This window comes from Semicossyphus pulcher, unplaced genomic scaffold (genome assembly GCF_022749685.1).
Source record: "Semicossyphus pulcher isolate SPU_LCO1_2020_fin unplaced genomic scaffold, fSemPul1.0.p SCAF_7, whole genome shotgun sequence".
In the NCBI taxonomy this organism is placed as follows: Eukaryota; Metazoa; Chordata; class Actinopteri; order Labriformes; family Labridae; genus Semicossyphus; species Semicossyphus pulcher.
In genome coordinates this window covers 15,429,268-15,445,674 of record NW_027211748.1, presented here as the reverse complement: position 1 = coordinate 15,445,674, position 16,407 = coordinate 15,429,268, and the positions used below count along the sequence as shown (strand labels likewise).

The following is a 16,407-nucleotide window of genomic DNA, read 5'->3' as shown; positions in this document are numbered from 1 at the left end:
TCCCAAACAAACAAGGCTAACTGTGTTTTCCCTCCTGGTTCATCTATTTCTCCTCCAGCAGTGAGGCGTCATCAAACAGAGTGTCTGCCTCTGCATTCATGAGCACATCATCCTCTGCCCTCCTCACCAAGAATTAGCCCTTCATCACTCAAAGCTCAAGAGAGCCGCTGCTGAAGTTTGATCTGGACTGGACATTGAGTTTTAAATCTTATAGATCAATATGAGATGTACCATATAGATATTTAACTTCCAGCTGCTCTTGCTGATTTCCCATGGTTAATTAATGAAGTGATCTCACCATATTTTCCTTTTAAACTGCTCAGCATTCACTTATTTCAAAAGTATATTTGTGTGAAGTCATCCCTCACTGCCAGATCCCAGTGACTCCCCCCTTCCTCTCAGAGGCTCTATAGATTTTCTCCCAATGATAAATTGGACACGGGGAGCCACTGAGGTGTGACCAGGTGCCAAAGGAGTATAGCTTTTGGTCTTTAATGGGCCTAATTATGCTCAAGACCTTTAGAGCTGTTTGGGTGACTTCCGATAACGTGTTGTGGGATGTAACGTCACCGTAATCTTACAGAAAAAGTAGTGCTACTTTGTTTTTGTTTTTTAAAAACCCGGAAATGATACGAAGTAGCTCCTAGAATGCACAAATAAATACATAACAGAAAGAAGTCACGTTTCCGATCTGCGAAGTTGCATCAGTGTTTGAAAGATTTCCACTTTCTCTCTTTTGATTGAAGAAACGCGTGGATTCTATCCCATCCATCACCTCCACCCTCCCCTCCCTCTTCAACAAAGACGCGGGTTAATTTCTCGCCCATTCTCTCCCGTGGCACCGAGGTGGACAGAAACTTATGCGGCTGACTTTGTGCTGCATAACAATATAACGCAGAAGGAGTAGTTTTTTTCCTCTAAAAAAGTCGATTGTTGTTGTTTTTCCTGCATTGAGAAAGCGGAGATGCATCAGTCTGACGGATACTGCAGCGCGTAAAAGTTGTGGATGGTTACTTTTGCGCATAAACATTCAAAGGATTATTTCATCTCCAAAAGTTGCAGTATAATAAGAGAGCAGGTGAAATTCTTCTCTCTGCAAATAAATCGTCAACAAGCAGGCTGGAAGACCATCCACTCCGGAGAACACCGCGGATCCGCAGAGCGCAGATGATCGCAACTGGTGTTTGTGGGGTAGCGCTGGTGCTGGTGTTGGTGGTTCTGATCCCGGTCGTGGTGAACACCGCCGGGACGCCAGCCCGCTATGAGATGCTCGGCTCCTGTCAGATGGTGTGCGACTCCCACGGGACAGCTGCAACAGCCACGGCAAAGGCAACCAACCCGATCAAAGACAACCGGCTGGTCCAGTCGCTGCCGACGTTCATCCAGGGTCCCCAAGGAGAGCCGGGGCGCGTGGGGAGGATGGGTCCGAGGGGTCCGGTTGGCGAGCCAGGGCCCCCTGGACCTGCTGGTCCCCCCGGAGAGAGGGGGGCGCCGGGCCCTCCGGGACTACCCGGAGCGCCTGGGGCAAATGGTCCAAACGGTGCCATCAGCGCTGCCACTTACAACACAATCCCAAAGATCGCGTTTTACGCAGGACTGAAGAAGCAGCACGAGGGTTACGAAGTGTTGAAATTCGACGACGTAGTCACAAATCTTGGCAACCACTATGACCCCGCTACAGGGAAATTCACCTGCTCGATACCCGGGATTTACTTCTTTGTTTACCATGTGCTGATGCGAGGAGGAGACGGGACCAGCATGTGGGCTGACCTCTGCAAAAACAACCAGGTAGCACTCTCATTTCATTATAATTTATGATCTTAACATTTGTTTTAGTCTTTGTAATACTCCGTTAAAAGACGTCTTTTAATGGACACATTTTACGCACAAATTTTACGCACAGTTGTATCTAAAAAAAGACACTTAAAACATAAACTTCACGGACATTTAAAAACAAAGTATTCTTACAGCGAAGTAGTCTGCTGATTTTTTAAAGTATGACACAAAAAATACATGTGTCGTCACTGATGGAGCTGTCCACGGTTCTGATTTCAAAACAGAGACACGCTTCATATGCAGAAATGTCTCATTTTCTTTCCAGGTGAGAGCCAGTGCCATCGCCCAGGACGCCGACCAGAACTACGACTACGCCAGCAACAGTGTCGTCCTGCACCTGGAGCCCGGGGACGAGATATACATCAAGCTCGACGGCGGAAAGGCGCACGGGGGCAACAACAACAAGTACAGCACTTTCTCCGGCTTCATGTTGTACGCTGATTGAGACACGGGCAAAAAAAAAAAAAAGATCTGCTCTGCATTTACAGCTTGCTTCACTGCTCATGCCCGACTCCATGTCAGATGGATTATTAAAGACAGAGCTCAACATTTCCATATTGCAAAGAGTCCAGGAGGATGTGGAGGACGTCATGCGTAAAAAAAAAAAGAACTGTATACAGTGTAATTACAGAATATTATCATGGATTTTAAAGTGTACAGCACTGAAATGTACCGCTGTCAGGTTGGTTATTGTTGCTCTTGCACCCTGAATGAACTGTTTAGCTTTACAAATTAAGTTTGCTGATGTCAAACATGCTGTGGCTGCACCTGCTGGGTGATTGAGAGATTAATGTATTGACCTTTAACACTCAGAGGCTGAAATTATACTCACATAATCACCACTCTGTCAGTGTTGTTAATCCATAAGTGTGCTTTATTTTTCAAAAATAGTGAACAGTTGTTGGGTTTTATAAGTGAAGTGTAAAAGATGTAGTGATGCATGATTATAAAAATGACATTTCAACACTTTAAGGAGAATCTGTAAACGGCCATTCTGATGTTCATGATACAAAATGATCATTGTAACTCATTTCCTTAACAGCTGGATGGGGACACAGGTTAGTTTGGTGGTTAGACTATCACAAAACTTAGGCAGATCCATGTATGTAACATTTCTGTCTGTCAGGACTGTCAGCTAATGTGTACAAATATAATGTAAAATTAAACCTCCGCCTCACTTTTTAATCCTCACACAAGATTAATCAAAGTTGTACAGTTCTTCCGTTGCCGCTGCGATCGTGCCATTGATCATGTGGTGAGGAGTCACCCTGTGAGGCCACCTGTTCCCAGATGAGAGGAGAACATGTCCTTCATCTCTCGGGCCTGCCAGCCACTCAGCCTCCCAGAGACACCCAGACACCCACTGAGGGGCAACAGGACAACTCATCTAACACCGCCGCATTGTGTCGAGAGCAGGGCAGCATACTGATTACCAACGCGCTCGTTTACTTTCATCCAGTACAGCCTGTTAGCGGAGATGTCGCTTACGAATACAAAGAAAGCAGCTGTGTGACGTTGACATTGAAAACGACAAATCAATTAGCACCATGTGTCTGAGCACCACGCAGGAAAATACTTGTCACAGATTGCATTCAAAGTCCTGCAGACAAGAAAAAAAAGCATTTTTTTTATGACGTGAATGGGACCAAAACAAGGCTGCTCATGAGAGGCACCGTGATCCTGCAAAGCTCTTTCATTTAATTAGCTTACAAATGTTTAATCACAAATGTAGAAAGAAGTTTTAATTAATCATGCCTCTATTAAAAAAGCTGGTTGAAACTATTGCTTGTGATTTATTTCCATTGGAAAGACGAGTTAAAAAACATTTTGCGATGCTGAAAAATTTAGAAGCATCAATATTAAAGACACATTTATGCACATTTTTGGTTGAGGGTCCAAAAACACATTCACGAATGACTTTCGTCTGTGTTTATTGCAAAGATCTGAGTGTTTAGTCATCACCTGAAATGAAACAATCTTCACATCAAAATGCTTCCTTGGTTTCTTCTGTGGCTTTATTTGAAGGTCAGCCAGCGTTTGGGGTTGTCGATGAGGATCTTGTCCACATGGTGCTGCGAGATGCCCCTCGTCAGCATCTTGGGTACGATGTTGTTCAGGATGTGAGAGTAGCCGTGGCCGCCGTACTTGGTGAGACGGTTCTTGGTGTGGATGTCGTGTGCGACCAGGATCTTGTCCTCGTAGCCCTCCTTCACAAGGAACGCCAAACTACAGAAAGGTGAATAAAGAAGTGTGGAAAAAAACTACGGGGCTTAAACATAACACAAGTGAAAATTTAAGATAAGGAACATCCTGCCAATCTGCCATCATCTGTTTTTAAACCTGTCTTTCTCTGGTTAGATAGGTACACAATTTAACACTGAGGTTACATTAAAGTGTGGAAACATCACTGTGGTCACACTAATCGCGACAGTCAGACTGAACTTAAACTCCGGCCGGTGTTACTCACGTCTTCACTCTCTGGCTGTCGCTGGGCATGTCCAGCTCCAGGTTGTACGGGTAGTTCAGCATCTCCGTTCCAAACAGATCGTACTCCAGATAACTGCCCAGCTTGGCAAACTCCAGCAGTTGACCATTATCAAATATGGTCCTGTGTGAAGAGAAGAAAGTTAGTGAAATGAAGGTGATAGGTCCTGCATTTTAAGCGATAAACTTTATCCCAAACCCAGCTTGCAGTTTTTTAAGTCATATTAGAAGTGACTTGTCTTATATGTTTAGAAAAGCAGATGTTTTTGATCCACCCTGTAATTTATCTCATGAAACGCCACCTTTCTTTTCACCTGTCCTTCTGCATTGTGATAGAGGGCGGTAAAAATAGCATGTAGATTGACGTAATAAATCCAGGCACAAAGCATTTTTCATTCTCAAACTGAATTATATCATAAACATTAACACTGGTTTTTCCTTCTTTAATATTCAATTCTTAAAAATTACTCTAAAGGTACTACTAAAGGTCACTTATATTAAATGTCACTACTTGAAAGTGAAGAGACAAATGAAGGTCAAGTCATCTACACTCTGAATCCTGTATCGTCTTAATGCACCAAACAGGCTTCCAGAGAATACAGAGCTGAGGAACTTCATGAGGGAGATGATTTTGTTAGTAAGGGTTAAAGGGCCAGTTCACCAATTTTCAACCTCAGTCCTATCATGCTATTATGGGGAGCTAATACCATAAATGTAGGAAAAAAACGAGGTTTCGCTCTGTGCCTTTGAGAACGCTATCCGCTTCTCCAATGGGCCCTGGAAAACCTCCGCCTCACTACGTAAAATGCGTTGTCTGTATTTCACTCCAGCGTCTCTCGCTAGGCCGTTCCTTCCAGAGGGAGGGGCACAATGCACTCTGGGTGTTGTATGAATGTAGAATGCGCAAAACCACGAGCTGTTTGTACAACTTTCTCCACAGCTATGGCGCCAATTTCAAATATTATTGCTACTATGGATTACAGAGAACACAAGCTTTGATTGACAGTGGCTTTTACCAGGGGCGAATTGCTCCTTTAAAAATAATATCATCTCGTGGACTCCTCACCTGTCCAGGTGTGACATAACAGTTTTGCTGATGTCACCGCCCGCCTCCTGAAGAATCCGGACGACTTCAGCCGGAGCGGCGGGATTCCTGCCAGGATGGATGATGACGGGGCAGCCGAGCTGGGCCTGGGCGTGAGCTGTGGCCTTCAGCACCCTTGTCTCGCTCTCCGTGATTGGCCAGCCCGTGCCGATCTCTCCAATCACACCGCAGCGGATTTCCGTGCCATCAGCTCCATGAAGCACCTCGCTGACGATGATGTCTGTGAGCTGAGGGGGAAGGAAATGAGGAGTCAGTTTAAGGGTGGTGACATCACTATTTAAAAGTAGTTACTCACATATCAGTGCATTCAAATGACTTGACTAATGTGTTTGTTCTGGCAGTTTAACAGACTTGATGCACATGAACAGAGAGCATGTCAGGCACACACACCTTCTCCACACTCATCCTCTTGGTGGCCTCAGAGTGGGTGCAGTCCACATAGTACCCCGCTCCAGCAATGATGTGGACCCCAGTATCCTTGGCCAGCTGCCTCAGGGTGGGCAAATCCCTGTCAATGCCTGTGGTGGTGTTCTCCACTATGGATCCTCCTCCAGACTTCCTGTAGGTCAGCAGCTCGTCCCGCACCGCGCTGGTCTCCTGCTGCAGCAGCAGGTTCTCGTGGCAGCTGTACGGGTTCTGTCTCAGCCAGTGCATGTGCTGCATGTGGAAGGGGTTCTCCGCTACTGCCTCGTCGCCCGGAAGAGGAGGGAAGTAGCAGCACTTGAAGCTCATGGTCAGGTGCTCGTGGGTCATGGTGCGGCCCAGTTGGTCTGGATCCACCAGACCCAGGACGGTCTGGACTTTCCCACTTAACTGTGACATGACTGGTGCTCAGGGAGTCCAACAAGCTGAAATGGGGACACGGATTCCTTTGCACGTGGCAAAAAAACAAACAGATGTGGTTAAGTATTATTTGGCCTGTGCAGCACTTAGAGAGTGTTTGCTAAATGAGACCGTAACCGCTGATTGACAGGTGGATCTCAGTACATGCAGAGGAGCGACCTTTGGCCTGCGAAGTGCAGGATCTGTTCCTTATTTAAACAAACCTCAGGGTGTGTCCACAAGTTGAATTTATTTCCTCCTTTTCTAGCTACATGCTCGGTTTGCAAGATATAACTTAAGAGTTTCTAGTGGTGGGCGTAAAGTTAATCACAGCAACGTTTTCTACTCTGGCAAAGTAAATCTCGTCGAAATCAAGCGAAAGCAGCGTGCAGTAAACTCGGAGCTGCAGCACAAGCTGAACGGATATTACAGTTTTAACGACCTAAAACCTTCAGTTTATCTAAATTGCAGGAAAATAGTTTTCTGACCTTGTTTTTGCTTATTATGGTCCAACCTCCACCAGCCAGACAGTTACTCCGTCTACGGGATTAGCGCAGTCAGAATATGTGACTCATCGCGAGAACACACGAGACTACAGTTCTTCAGACAGGATGTCTGTTAAACGCATACACTGTATACAGTCATTGGTTAAGCGTGGTTCATCATTTTAGTATTGATGGTATTTTGAATATTTGTTCGAATATAAATGTTTTGGAACTTAAGATATGTTTCTCTAACCCTACTTTACCATACGTAATATAAATATGGACTTATCAAGGCTTTATTGTTTATAAAATAGCACAATTTAGCATATTTGATTTTTTTGTAAATGTATCTTTTTATTGAGCATAATTACGAAATAATGAACTACTGCGTTAATAATTTGTTTACACACATATTTTGTCTGTGAAAAAATGACCAATTATTAATTATCATTTAATTGTAAAGTAGACTAATTATTGAAGCATGAGACTCTCATGAGACATGAGATTCTGACCATTAAAAAGCCAACAGCAAAAGTTAGTGAATTATCCGTGTCTTTAAATGTAACAAAGTAATTAATAATGTTTGTTTGTTATTGCATTAAAGTCTGAAATCTTAAAGTATAAGTTGATAGTACATAGATTTAAATAAAGTCTGTGGCACTTCTCAGAAGGTCAGAGGTCAAATGGTCTCATGCTCAATAGCCAAACTATGGGACCCCAAATTATTGTTTATTAACTACTTATAATTGTTCTATATATACACAGTCATTGCCATACATTAGTTGAACATTTAGTTGAAAATTATTAAGCTTTGATTAAACCATTTGGTAACCTATGAGAAACCAGAGTTTTCAGGCCTTTAGGCATACATCAGGTGTCAGGTTACACATTCTAAATGTCAAACAAACAGGTAAAATTTAACTCTAATCAGCTGTCATTTAAAATGGGCTGATATTATTATTTTGTAGAACACATGAAGATGATGCGATGCTTTAGAGAGACAGACTGTGACTCTCTCTGTTTCTGCTCTCCGCGCTCAGCAGATGGTCTTCAGCAGCATTTGTTGTTCTGTTGCGGGGAGCTGCCCTGTGAACAGTCACCATCGCACCAAGCAGCCGTCCATTTGTCTGCAGGATGACGACTCTGCTGATCAAAGATTCTGAGAAGATATGGTGATATCTATTTGTCCCATCCAGACATTTAACTCCCTTATCACCTGATCTACAAAGAGGTTAGAGTTCTGTGTGGTCTCTTCTGATCAGGGCTTTATGGCTGTTTCTTGGTCCAGGCCTAAAACTAAAGGACCCTCGTCTTTTGAAGTTGTGCATCTTACACTGTGGACATCTTAAATAACGAGCAGCTTAAGGCCCTCTTGCTTTTGTTTAGTTTTACTTCCTTACACCCAAACTTTGCTGATATGTGTTTCACTTATAGTCTGCAGGAATTTTATCAAACACAATGTGTAAAATATGTATAGAAAGTAATAAAAAGGAAACTAAAACATCATTCAAATGTTTGTTTTGACAAAGAATCCCTCCACAAAACAGGGCCTCAACACAAATCATGAAGATTAAAATAAACCAGAGGTAAAGCACCTTTAATAACTTCAAAGCAATAAGAACAACTAACAATAAGATGAAAGACAAAACCAATACTGTCAGCCATTATGACCGCAACAAACGACACGACAACAGGGATGCAAAATGAATTCATCAACATTAAAAAATGATAAAACAAATCTTATAGTAAATGGTTTTTTGGAGAGCTGTTACTCATGAGCCTGCAGATCCGTCCCACTGCAGGGTTCCTCATTAGAGAGGATTGTCACTCCCATTCATCCCTGCGGCTGACATGTTTGAGACGGATACGACCCCGGGGACACTCTGAGGGAGAGGGATGACTAAAAGCACCTCTCCCGAGTGGACAGACCTCCCGAGACAGAACAAGAAGGATTTGTGTTTGATGCAGAGTAAATACTGTTTTTAAGGCCTATTAAGAGCTGTCACATTTGATTTAGTTATGTATTGAAAGCATCGCCTGAGGTAAAAACCCACCACTGAACTAATTTTAAACACTGCATTTTCCCTTCTCCTTAAAATCCTTTAGCAATAAAAATCTTAACCAGACAGAAATGTTGCAATCTAAAGAGAGAGAACGAGTCTGGATTTCAGTGAGACGGCTACGAAGCTGTCAGGACTCGAAGGCTTCAGCCGAATGTGGTGGTCTGGTGCCCTCTGCAGACAGAAAGGAAGTACATGTTTCAGTGTGATGTGGCCTAAAGATCCAGCAATAAAGCATCAAATTAAAACATCAAATTGCAACCAGTAGGCCTCAATAATACTCAAAAGCAGAAATATTCCCATAGTGCTACAGTAGCCCTGCCTGAGGCCAGACTGGAATTCTTTCATTCAAATTAAATGACATGACTGACTATAAAAGCTACTGGCTGACTGGCTGTGGTTTTCTGTTTGTTGTTTCAGGTCTTTAATTGAATTTCCACGCTGGTTAGGCTGCCCGGAGCCTCGAGCTTTTGGGAATCAATAGGCCTGTTTGTTTCAAGAAATAACAGTAAGATCATGAATTATGAGAAGAATGAGAGCGAGATGAATCGAAAATGTCGCCTCTAATAACTGGAGCATTTACACAGAGCCACATGGGATTCACACAACGCTTCAATTACAGTTTTACACATTTAGAGTGTGAAATAATTTAATGTTACTTCCTCGTTATGCTCATTCAACTCCTTATTCAACAAGCTAAAAGGCCACACACCCAGCGGATAAAGATATCAAACATCAGCTACAATGATGGGGAAGCAATCCACTTTGTTTCAATTAATGTACAAAAGCGTTCTGGACCTCAGTACATTATATTTATATTCTAATGTTAACCATCATTTCTAAAAGCATGGGCCTAAATCTGTCAGTAAGACAGCCTCCACTCTTCTCGAAAGGTTAACCTCATAGTTTTGGATCCTGGATGCCGGGATTTGCTCTGAAAAGGCCCTAAACACAGCTCTGTGTTACACCTTTTCTCAAACAAAGTACAAGATACATTTGAGGTCAGATTTCTGTCCACTTCTGGATTTCTACAGGGATTTCATTTTGTGTACAGGGGAGGAGCTTTTTGTCTTTTTCTTGGAGCAAATTTCCCCAAATATTAACTGATTCGAGCATATCGAATATAAATAATCTTTTTAATGTTAGTTCATCAGTCCAGCGTGTACCCCGCCTATCACCCAATAACAGCTGAGATAGGCTGCAGCCCCCCCGCGACCCTGAAGCGGTCTTAAACTATTAAACAATTCGTAGTTTTAGTAATCAGTTAACAGTGAAAGGTTTTAAAAAGGAACATTAAAGTATTAACTCCACTTAAAGGATAATGAAACAAACAAATGGCAAAACAAAATGTGTTATTTATTCATTAACATTTATAGGTTTCATCAGTTTAATAACAAAGTTGTTTTTCCCCCCACAGACCTGAAATCAGGCCACTGAATCACCAGCCTTCCTGGTGTGAAAGATGCCGTGCAGTCCCTGCAAAGTGTCATGCAAATCACTTTTCCACGGGTCCACATGACAGGCCAACAGTCCTCAAGTTTCTCCTTTTTATGCAGTGTCCTATATAAACCTGGACTGCAGAAACATCCACACAGTCCTGTGAGAAAACTCTGGAACGAGACACTACTAACCACACCATGGCTGCGAGGACTTTGTTTGTGGCCTGCGCTCTCTTTTTGGGAATATGCATCATCACAAGTGGAGCACCGACTGAAACAACACACGCCTTCTGCAGGATTGTCTGGTGAGACTTCATCTATTAGTTATCATATGTTTAAAGGGATAGATGGATAGGTAATGATATTTATTTTACTCTTTCTGTTCCCAGGCTGCTTGGACTGCCGTGTGATCAAGTTAGCATGGCCATTCTGACTCAGATTAAAGCCATGGGCTCTTATAAGGTGAGAAACTGGATGAATGTGATTTTACTTGGTTTTATTTTGGTTGCTCTTCTTTAAGCTAAAACTAATTTGCAAAATATTCTTTTTAATGTTGTAATCCAGCTCAGTTCAGTGAGTGCGGCCCTGATTCAGGCCAACCACACCTCTGCAGTCGGACAGATCGAGAGCGTGAACTTCACCATGATGGGAACAGCTATGGGCATGGGCTGCCATGTAGAGGTGAGGCGGATACTTTTGCATCTAATATATCTTAAATACATCAGTAAAATTATTTACATTTCAGAGGAAATACAAAGTTTAATTTACAAAAGTGTTTTCTCTTCAGGGATCATCCGTGTCTGCGTTCTGGTTCAGCCTGTTTGATAACGGCACCAACTACTGTAACCTCCGCAACGTAATACAAGGTAGGAGGCTTTTACCAACTTATCAGAGCTTTTATTTTGAAATTTATAAAACTAAATTGTAGTTAAAAATCAGCAATACTTTATTGGAAGAGTTTCATAGTTTAAATCATGACTTCCTGTTTCCTGTCTGTGCAGGAAGTGGACTCACCAGAGCTCCAGGCTTCGTAGAGTACACCAACGAGTGGCTCTGCCTCGGGATGGGACTCTCTGCCTGCAAATAGATGTGAAATCTGTGTTTTTGATGGTTGTAATCTCTGTTTATATCATACTGATTAAGAGAATGGATTTACTAAATAAAAGCTTTGTTTGCTATAACCTATGAACTACAAATCTGCTCTGGAAAAATTTCATTATTTCTGTTACTTTACCTGTTGAACACATGAAATAATATGTCTATGTGTGACTGACTTTTGGTGATGGGAAGTGATTACGAATTTAGAATAAACACATTATATAGATCTTTTCATCTGATGATGTAAACTTAATACTGAGCTGTCTCCACACATGGGCGTGAACATAATCCATAAAACCAAGTAGTTAATGTTTGGCACCTTTGACATGCTCCTCAAGGAAATGACTCACAGAGGCTGCTTCAATTTCGGGTCAAAGCAGGTCGACAGTTAAACTTTAAAGCGGAGGAAGCGCTAATAATTGACTTAAACCAGTCTAGTTGCCAGAGCTGCCAACGTCTCGGAGTCTTTCATGAACATGAAAGTTAGGTTTAAAAATAAAATCAATCAAACAGTAATTTCAAATTTCCAACCAGGCTGTTAAGCAGTGTTAGACAAAAGGTCGCCCTGAGACTGACTGTGAAGTGATTATTCATACAGAGGAATGATACATAACACTCTGCTTGTGTGACACCATCCAAAAACAATTATTTGTGTTTCTTTTAAAACATTTTTTTTTTCTCAAAATACTTCCTGCTATCTTTAGGCCTCATTAAGCCTCTCAAACTGGAGGAAGCTGATCAGTCAGCTCATTCTGAAATATCGATCTTGATCGGTTCCAGATACTTATGTCAGTCACCAATGCAACTCTCAGTTCTGATTCAGCTGGGTTGGAGGAGGGGATGAAGGTGAGTTTATTCAACACTGGTCAAGCTTAGAACGATTAGATTAGTTTGTCTATACTTGTTTAAGTTGTTTCAGCCATTTATGTCCAGCTGCACTGGGTTTATGCACGTCGATGATTCTCTGGTGCTAACGTGAGTCAAAGAGAATTTAAAAACAAACCATCGAATGTTCGAGGTCACATGTCTCCTTCTGCTTATAATCAGACATCCACTGCTGTCGTCGACTGACCGTCAGGCCTCCTGATTCTCTGATGTTCCACTTTGAGTTTGTCTGGCCGACAAACAGGGAGAAGTCATCTGACTGCGGATGACCATAATGCATTGCACCGTGTAAATCCAGAAGGTAGTTCGTTCGCAGAATACGGGGATGGAAAATTTCAGTGTGTTTACTGGCTGTGATTATGTCATGATGAAGAGGAAGATGACCATCAGTTTCTTAGTTTTATTTAGCTTTAGTGAGCTTTGCATAACTTTTTAACGATTGTAAAATATATAACAAAGCCTGTATGAATTGATTATATATAAATAATAATACATAAGACATCCCCCATGTTTCAACGACAGAAATGACCCAAATGTGCAGCTTCATGACGTCTCTCTTCAGAATAAACTGAAGTGTTTTTATACATTTTCAAAAGCAAAAGCCTCATAAAACATAAATAACAAAGCCATAACTGCCAGTTAGGTCCTGCAGGTGGCTGAGCCGTAGCCAAGACAGGCCCATTCACTGGTCATCTCTGTAAAGCCTGGTGCTAAGTTAAGGCCGCTCCCTGTAAACATAAGAAAAATTCACATAAACAGAAAGTTTAGACACAGATATCCACAAAGAGGAAAGTAAGCTAATTACTTAATCCATAATCCAGAGTAGCGTCATGTGTGGCACGATAAATTAAACTGTCATAGCAAAAAGACTCTCACCTGTCAGCAGGTCGTGGAGGTTGCAGTAGTTGAGGCCTCCGTCAAGAAGGCTGGTGAACGTGAGACAAGCCGACTGGGCCTGTTGCAAACAGACAAACAAAATATCTGACTTTGTATCTGTTTCTTTCACGATTAAGAGTTAAGAGTAATCCATGAAGGACTGAATATTAGCGTGACGTACAGACACGCGGCAGCTGCCGGTCAGTATGGTGGTATGCAGGCTGAACTCTATGCTCTCAATGTGCAGATGATCTGAGGAGGTGTGGTGAGCCTGGATCGAGGTGTTGGTGGCTGAAACAAGCTGGGACACAAGAAAACACAGGGGGTAAATGCATGACTTAATATATTTATAGGGCCAGTTCGCTGATTTTCACCCTCTGTCCTATCATGCTATTATGGGGAGCTGTAGTATCTGAAGTAGGCAGAAGTAAAACAATGGTATATATCCTGTTTTTAAAGATGTATCAGCAGTGAAAATGGACAGGGGAGCCTGAACAAGGACGATAACAACGACACACCCTGATTTAAAATACCATTGAGAGTACATTACACTAGAAGCTGATGCTGTTGAGGAGCAACAGTTTGATATATTTGCATGTTTTTCTACACATTTTTACAGTATTGGATGTTGTTTTATTATATTGTAATCTGTGATATTGATGGATACTTTGTACTTCTTTATTATACAATAGTGCATGCGAAATGAAAATATGAGGAGTGTAAGGTATGGGGTTGTCTTTATTTTGATTGTTTTTAGAATTATGTTTTCTGTCATGATGCAAATACATCACGATCTCAGGTGTTTTCTTTTTTCTCGAGTGTTTAGGGACAGAGGAGTTAGGCAGGGGAAGGTCCATGGGAAGGTGCGATGGGTCGACCAGCCTCCCTTTGGACACTTTCTGATTTTTATTTCTGAGGTTCCCACGTGCATTTGCTTACATTTTGTTCCTATATAACGTTTTTAGAACCCTGCTTTTTAATTGGCTTGAAGTACTATATGTGGAGGAGAAGGACCGGGGGAGAATTATCCTGTCTTGATTGTTTGATGGATATTACAGGAAAGATACCTGCCGCTCTCACACTCCATAAAAAAAAAAAGTACATATATAAATTATATATTGCTAAAGTTATGCTATAGCAAGCAAGGACAGGAGGAATGTCATAAACATTCTGAGTGAGTCATTTTTCTCTTTCTCTCTGTGTCGTCTCGAAGGGGGGAAATATGTAGTATCTGACTTGAGATGTGAGTTGCTTACGCAAGTGTCTCTGGAATGTGTTAAGTAGGCAGAAGTAAAACAATGGTATATATCCTGTTTTTAAAGATGTATCAGCGCTTTTCAACCTGAAGGACAAGGGGTCCCCGCCTAGTCTAGACAATAGGATGAGAGAAACATGCACTCACTTCCATCATGTATAAGTTCATGTTGAACTGTGTTTCTGGGAGACACTAATTTGGCCGAAGGTGATCTCCCAGGTATTCTAGAAGCCTGATCGATGCTGATACTTTGTAATAAACCTGTTTTTATGCAGACAAGTCGGTGTCAACGGAGGTTCTTTCATCACCTGCACATCACTGATGTCTGAGAAACAACAAGAAATTAACAACAGAGCTAAACCATTATGGTAGGAAAAAAAACAGTTTCGCTCTGTGCCTTTGGAGGACGCTATCCGCTTCTCTCGTGGACTATGGAAAACCTCCGGGAGCTCGCTAAACTACACTTCCTCAATCTGGACACCCACCTCTGATGTCATGTCTCGTTCAAAATCGTCAGGTTTGAAATGTAGACTGCAGACCTGAAGATTTTTTAGACAGGTATATTCTCGTCGTATTTCAGATTCTGTACCGCTCTGAGCCATTGGCTGCAGCTAAACGGTAGTATTTCACTCCAGCGTCTCTCGCTGGGTCGTTCCTTTCAGAGGGAGGGGCGCAATGCACGCTGGGTGTTGTAGGAATGTAGAATGGGGCGAAATCACAAGCTGTTTGTACAACTTTCTCCACAGCTATGGCACCAATTTAAAATATTATTGCTTCTATCGATTACAGAGAACACCAGCTTTGACTGACAGTGGCTTTTTCCAGGGGCGAACTGCTCCTTTAAAAATATGCTCTTCAGTCATTTTGCACCGTTAATACACTTTAAATCCTGACAAAAAAGTGTGTAGACACCAAAGCATAACATGCATAAGTGATTTTAGCATCTCATTCCATTACTGGCACTAAAAGTAACTTGCTGCTTTAACAGACTTTGCTTCCTTTTTGAAGACTTTCCAGAAGTTTTGGAACCTGTCAGCAGAGATTTGCTGCAGCCAGGTGAGGGTGATAAGACCTGGCTTTGAAGTCGCTGCTCAAATTCATCAAGAAGGTGTTTGATGGGGTTGAGGTGACGGCTCTGTGCTGTTTAGTTAAGTGCCCAGAAAATCTTTGGTCGTCGCTTTGAGCATAAGTGTCGTGTCGAAACGGGAAAGAGCTTTTCCTGAAGTGTTGCCATAAAGTTGTCTGAAAGTATCTATTAAGTTACACCAACTTTGAATCAGAATAAAGCACTTTGAAGGACATTTGTGATCTGTGATGATGAGCTATATAGTTTATTTTAATCTGTAAAATTTGCACACAACTATTAAGTTATAGGTGTATAAAGCATTTTAAAATACTGCCTGTGTTTCGATGCATGTCAACCACAAGAAAATCAGTAAAACTCACTATGTAGTGACATTTTTCGCAGCCGTTCAAAGGACTGAAGGCTTGAATCTGTTGCAGCAGTTTGGTACCGACGTCAGCACACGGCACCCCAAACAGCCTGCAGGAAGAGAGCAATTGACACAGTATGGACGCACTATTCTTGTAATGACAGCGAGAGGCAGCAATTTACATCCAGCTGGTGTTTTTTATGCTGTTTTATTTTTGTCATTGAAGCTTGAATGCAAAGACACAAAGAAAGAAAGAGGCGATAAAGGCAGGTCGGTGGGTCTTACCAGAGAGTTCTGCAGAAAGCGTGGTAGGGAGCAGGTGCAGGGCCGGCAGCTGGAGAGCTGAACAGTCCTGCGAAGAGGGCCAGCAGCAGAGGCCTCATGGTGGCAGTGAAAATGCTCTCGCAGAAAGTAAAAGTATTGCTTCAAAATCCGAGCTTGCGACTGAGCGAGTGGACGAATTTCAAAAGAGAGTCGTCACGAGGGCCAGCGAGGAGGGTTGGAAACGATTAGATCAAAGATGAGAGCTGTCGGTCTTTCAGCCATTAGGTTCTCTTCATGTCTCCAGTCACAGCAATAAGAGGTATTAGATGTGTTCATGGTTATTTGTGTGTGTTTACAGTGTAACA

At 42.3% G+C, this 16,407-nt stretch overlaps 2 protein-coding genes across 2 annotated transcripts; one reads left to right on the top strand and one right to left on the bottom strand.

The window, feature by feature from the left end:
* The first annotated feature begins 1,167 nt into the window (after positions 1 to 1,167).
* Positions 1,168 to 3,193, top strand: LOC138612025 (complement C1q-like protein 3). Its single transcript, XM_069685316.1, has 2 exons — positions 1,168 to 1,788; positions 2,102 to 3,193. The coding sequence occupies exons 1-2, from the start codon at positions 1,168 to 1,170 to the stop codon at positions 2,279 to 2,281; spliced, it is 801 nt and encodes a 266-aa protein (XP_069541417.1). The 3' UTR covers positions 2,282 to 3,193.
* A 44-nt stretch (positions 3,194 to 3,237) lies between these two features.
* On the bottom strand, positions 3,238 to 6,796 carry pter (phosphotriesterase related). The gene is made up of 5 exons (XM_069685315.1): positions 6,736 to 6,796; positions 5,816 to 6,294; positions 5,387 to 5,652; positions 4,304 to 4,444; positions 3,238 to 4,062 (listed from the first exon to the last, which is right to left on the bottom strand). Exons 2-5 carry the CDS (start codon positions 6,245 to 6,247, stop codon positions 3,852 to 3,854), a joined length of 1,050 nt encoding a protein of 349 aa, XP_069541416.1. The 5' UTR covers positions 6,248 to 6,294; positions 6,736 to 6,796; the 3' UTR covers positions 3,238 to 3,851.
* Positions 6,797 to 16,407: the final 9,611 nt, after the last annotated feature.

What these genes read in the sequence shown, in the direction of transcription:
- LOC138612025 (XM_069685316.1), top strand. Translation starts at nt 1,168, where the DNA reads ATGATCGCAACTGGTGTTTGTGGGGTAGCGCTGGTGCTGGTGTTGGTG. An exon ending in ACCTCTGCAAAAACAACCAG is followed by an intron (nt 1,789 to 2,101) that starts GTAGCACTCTCA and finishes TTTTCTTTCCAG; the next exon opens with GTGAGAGCCAGTGCCATCGC.
- pter (XM_069685315.1), bottom strand. Translation starts at nt 6,247, where the DNA reads ATGTCACAGTTAAGTGGGAAAGTCCAGACCGTCCTGGGTCTGGTGGAT. An exon ending in AGAGGATGAGTGTGGAGAAG is followed by an intron (nt 5,653 to 5,815) that starts GTGTGTGTGCCT and finishes CTTCCCCCTCAG; the next exon opens with CTCACAGACATCATCGTCAG. An exon ending in GACAGCCAGAGAGTGAAGAC is followed by an intron (nt 4,063 to 4,303) that starts GTGAGTAACACC and finishes ACCTTTCTGTAG; the next exon opens with TTTGGCGTTCCTTGTGAAGG.